The sequence below is a fragment of the Apis dorsata genome, unplaced genomic scaffold, assembly GCF_000469605.1.
Source record: "Apis dorsata unplaced genomic scaffold, Apis dorsata 1.3 scaffold_676, whole genome shotgun sequence".
NCBI lineage: Eukaryota > Metazoa > Arthropoda > Insecta > Hymenoptera > Apidae > Apis > Apis dorsata.
In genome coordinates, this window is record NW_006263858.1 from 91,471 (window position 1) to 95,374 (window position 3,904).

General features: G+C 34.6%; 1 protein-coding gene across 1 annotated transcript in view; it reads left to right on the plus strand.

Moving 5' to 3' along the window:
* Positions 1-3,904, plus strand: part of LOC102681748 (A disintegrin and metalloproteinase with thrombospondin motifs 9) — a 113,734-nt gene that overhangs the window by 71,545 nt on the left and 38,285 nt on the right. Inside the window, exon 5 of the mRNA XM_031513576.1 lies at positions 3,888-3,904. This exon is cut by the window's right edge and continues 236 nt beyond it. Coding sequence (XP_031369436.1) covers positions 3,888-3,904 — 17 coding nt within the window. The remainder of the gene's footprint in view (positions 1-3,887) is intronic.

A 3,904-nucleotide genomic window follows, 5' to 3' on the forward strand; every position in this document is an offset into this window, starting at 1 on the left:
GCGAGGTGAATTTTTGAAGCGTGACAAATCTCTTTACGAGCCGCTGTTGACAATGAGACGCGTACGTATATTTGTATATTGATTGAGTTTCTTCCCAGGCTTATTACAGAGTCCTCTCTCTCTCTCTGTCTCTCTTTCCATTTTCTCTATCTCTTTATGAATTTTTTATTACGACTTTCGTCTTTTTTTCTTTTCTTTTTTCTTCTTCCTTTCTTTCTTTTCCTTTTTTCTCCCCCCTCAAAACACGTTGAATCGTTAATTGATCGTTTCGAATCTTGTGTTGTGTCTTTTAACTTGAGTATCTTTTAACTTCCCTCCGGTTATTAAATATTATAAATCTTTTGTAATTGGTAGTACTAGTACTACTACTACTATTATTATTACTAGTATTACTACTCATCTCGTTATCGTATTTTTTCTTTCGAATGAGAACGACAACAAGAAGGAAGAAATCATAGAAATCATCCTTCGCTCAAATAGCATCCATTATCGAATTAACGAATCCATTTCCAAATTGAAACCTGTTGCACGGAGGAAATTGCAGAAAAAAACTTGAATAGAAAAGAAACTTGTGGGAAATGTACAATTACGTCCACGTTAGTAATAGAGTAATTACCATCATCATCATCAAACAACAAAAGGAAGAGAAAAACGTTTCCAGAATAAAGGAACAATTAAATTGGAAAAGAAAACTTGGCTTAAATAAACATGTAATTTACGATTAATAGATTAACGAGGAAATGATGATTATCAATTTTCCAAGAAGCCATCTTGCATCCTTGCATCACTCCCTGTCTCCGAACCTGTTGATCCCGTGTAAACACGCAATAATTCCTCGTCTCGGCAATCTCCGCTCGTTTCAAAGTGATCTGCATATCAGCTGGCTACGTTCGAAACGCTGAAATTACAAGCGGAAGTGCGTTAAGAGGCGTTGATAATCGACATGCTGCCGTTAATCGGCCATCACTGTACGAATCATAGTCGTTTATTCATCGCTACTCGACCAGCAACCGAGATTCCTGTAATTAGGAGCAATAATTAATTAGGTCGACTTTCTCCCCGGCTCTGGTTCGACTGGTCAGTTTTCTTTCTTTTTTCTTTTTTTTTATGGATGAATGATAATTATAATCTTCTTAATTAGATTCGATTGAACACACATGGTTTTCTATCGTTTCTTTTCTCGATTGTAAGACGATCGATTTTCATTGCTTACATTTTATCGAACGTTTGCAATGATTATTTCGATTTTTTCCGGTTATAAAGGATTATATAGAGCAGACTTGTCAATCAATGTGAGTTAATCTCGTATTTGCGATTTCATTATGCGTTTCTTAAATAATTGGTATTAATTCTTTTTAGCTTATTTTATTTAGAATATTTTATAGGTTATGTTTGGTTTGGAACGTTGGAAAGTTGGTGTTATTTATTTTATTTTTAGATAGCAATTGGAGAATGACTGTTTCAGGGAATAAGTATTATATTTTTGTACTTTGTACAAAGTTGCAACAGCTTTTTCAAATCGATTGAACTTAATAAAACGTGTGGGGGAAAAAAGGAGAAGTTAGAAAATTATTAATCCACAGAGATTTCGAACGAAATAACATATTTATCGTTGGAGAAAGAGATCAGAGGATTCTTCGTTGCAATCTAAGCATTTTGTACTCACGTGCACCTTTGTTTTCGTGGCCGAATCGAGGTTAATGCAATTGGGCAAAATTCCAAGAACACGACTTAAAGCAAGCAAAATTAGCTTTATTAAAGCCAATTTTTCTTTTTCTTTTCGGAACGAATATTATGAAACAACGTGTTATGAAAATACGTATAGAATTTCAAACAATCTTCCTCCATCAAATTCCTCCTTCCTCCGTCAAAAAGAGAGAAATTAAAAAACTTTAAAAAGCGCAAACAATCGAGACTAAAATTGCCCAAAAATCCTTCCCTCCCTCCTTTCAACAAATCTTTCCAATTCTCTCCCTCGTACATCCCCTCCCCCCATAAAACCAAAACAACTGTAATCCGTATGTTCTTAAAGGACAGGATAATAAAAAGAAGAAAAAAAAAAAAAACTCGTTGGAAATAATTATGCAATCGGATCGAAACCGATTACTCGTTGGAATAACTTATAACAGAATAACGTTGAACAAGCTCGCTTTTAATCGATTATTTTCACCTGATCCGCTCGAGTTCGTCCGCGGGTCCGCGGCTTTGCCCTCGCACACGTGGAATTTACGTGGGTGGCATACACTTAGCGGGGGCGTCCCGTGTAGCCGGTGTGTTTTCACATTCAAATCGAGGAAGTTATGTCAGGGCACCGCTGCATGTATAAATAAATCGCCGAGCAGATCCGCGAGATACGTCTCGCTATCTCTGGGATGATGGACCAGTTCTTCTACAAATTTCAACGTTTCTTTTTCTCTTTTTTTATTTGGAATATCAATAAGAGAGATATGAAGAGAGATATTTTTATTTTTGGAGAGGATGGAGAAATAGATGGAGTAGTATGTATATTTTTTTTAATAGTTAAAGTATTTAGTGAATTGTTTGTTGATGATAATATTGATTGTTTAATAATAAATTGAAAGCGAGAATTATGTATAAGGGATGTATTCTAATTGTAGTTAATTTTGAATTTTACGATAAGTGAAAGTTTGATAACAATTAACTGTGACTACGGTTGAAGTGAAAGTAAAACCTTCGTGGTGATCGGGACGCGCGTGTCTACACGATTGAATTAATGATACAACAAATAATTTTTAATGAATAATAATCAATAGTTGATGTTTAATCGTTGATCAAGGAATGTTGAAAAGGAAAATGAATAATTTGCAAATAAAAAAGAATGATTCAAATGTATGTAGTTATTTATGTAGAAAAAAAAGTGACAATTTTAAGATAAAGTGAAAATGTAATAAAGTTTAAGACAGAGGAGGAAACTTTCTTTGGTTAAACGTTTTATGGGATGAACATGTTCGGTAATAAAGTAGCTTTACAACGTTGTATATTTTACGAGCATCGAATGGGAAAAAAGTGACAACGCTCAGTCAGAAATTGGCATTCTTGGAAACGGATGGTATGGATGGCCGAAATTTCGACGAATCTGTCAATGAATGAATGGACGAATTTCCTTTTCCGAAAGGTGTATTGTACATACGTTTACAATCCTATTTAATTTTAACCATAATTTATTTTCTCATCTGAGAGCTCATCTGAAATTATCTCGAAGCTTTTTATACATAGAAAGTATCTCTGTTGATATCTTCCTCCTGTTCCTCTCCACTCGAAAAATTTAATTCGATCAATCTTGGAAAAGAATCGAACGAGATCACTGAAAGCATCCTTGATTAAAAAATCATAATAAACAGTATATAATTCGTATATAATTAAATCGATCGCAAGTTGTTTCCCACAAAGATCGCGATCGTCTTATCCAAACACATCATCCTCTTCTCTTTTCTTCCAATTTAAAAAAAGTAAGAAATTACGTCGAATTCAATTATCCCCCTTTCACCTCGATGTATACTATGACTCGACTGATTTTAACAAAATTACCGTGTAAACTGCAACACAAGAGGAATAATCGTCGTGTTTACATCGATTCATCTTTCGTTTAAAAAAAAAAAAAAAAAAAAAAACAAAATAAAAATGGTTCACTTTCACCGTGATAAACGCGATTAATGGCTTTAGAGATTACGTGGACAATTGATCGAAATTTCACGGCTCGATGACGTGGAAAAAGAAAGAAAGAACGAACGAGCGTAAGAGAGAGAGAGAAGAAAAGGGTTAGCGCAAGTAGGTAGCTGGTTTCATTGAGGGGATAAAAGGCCAATCATGGTGTGGAATGACTCACCGAATTTTTGGCATGTCTTTTTTTTTTTTTTCTGTCGCAGACGGGACACGTGAGAAC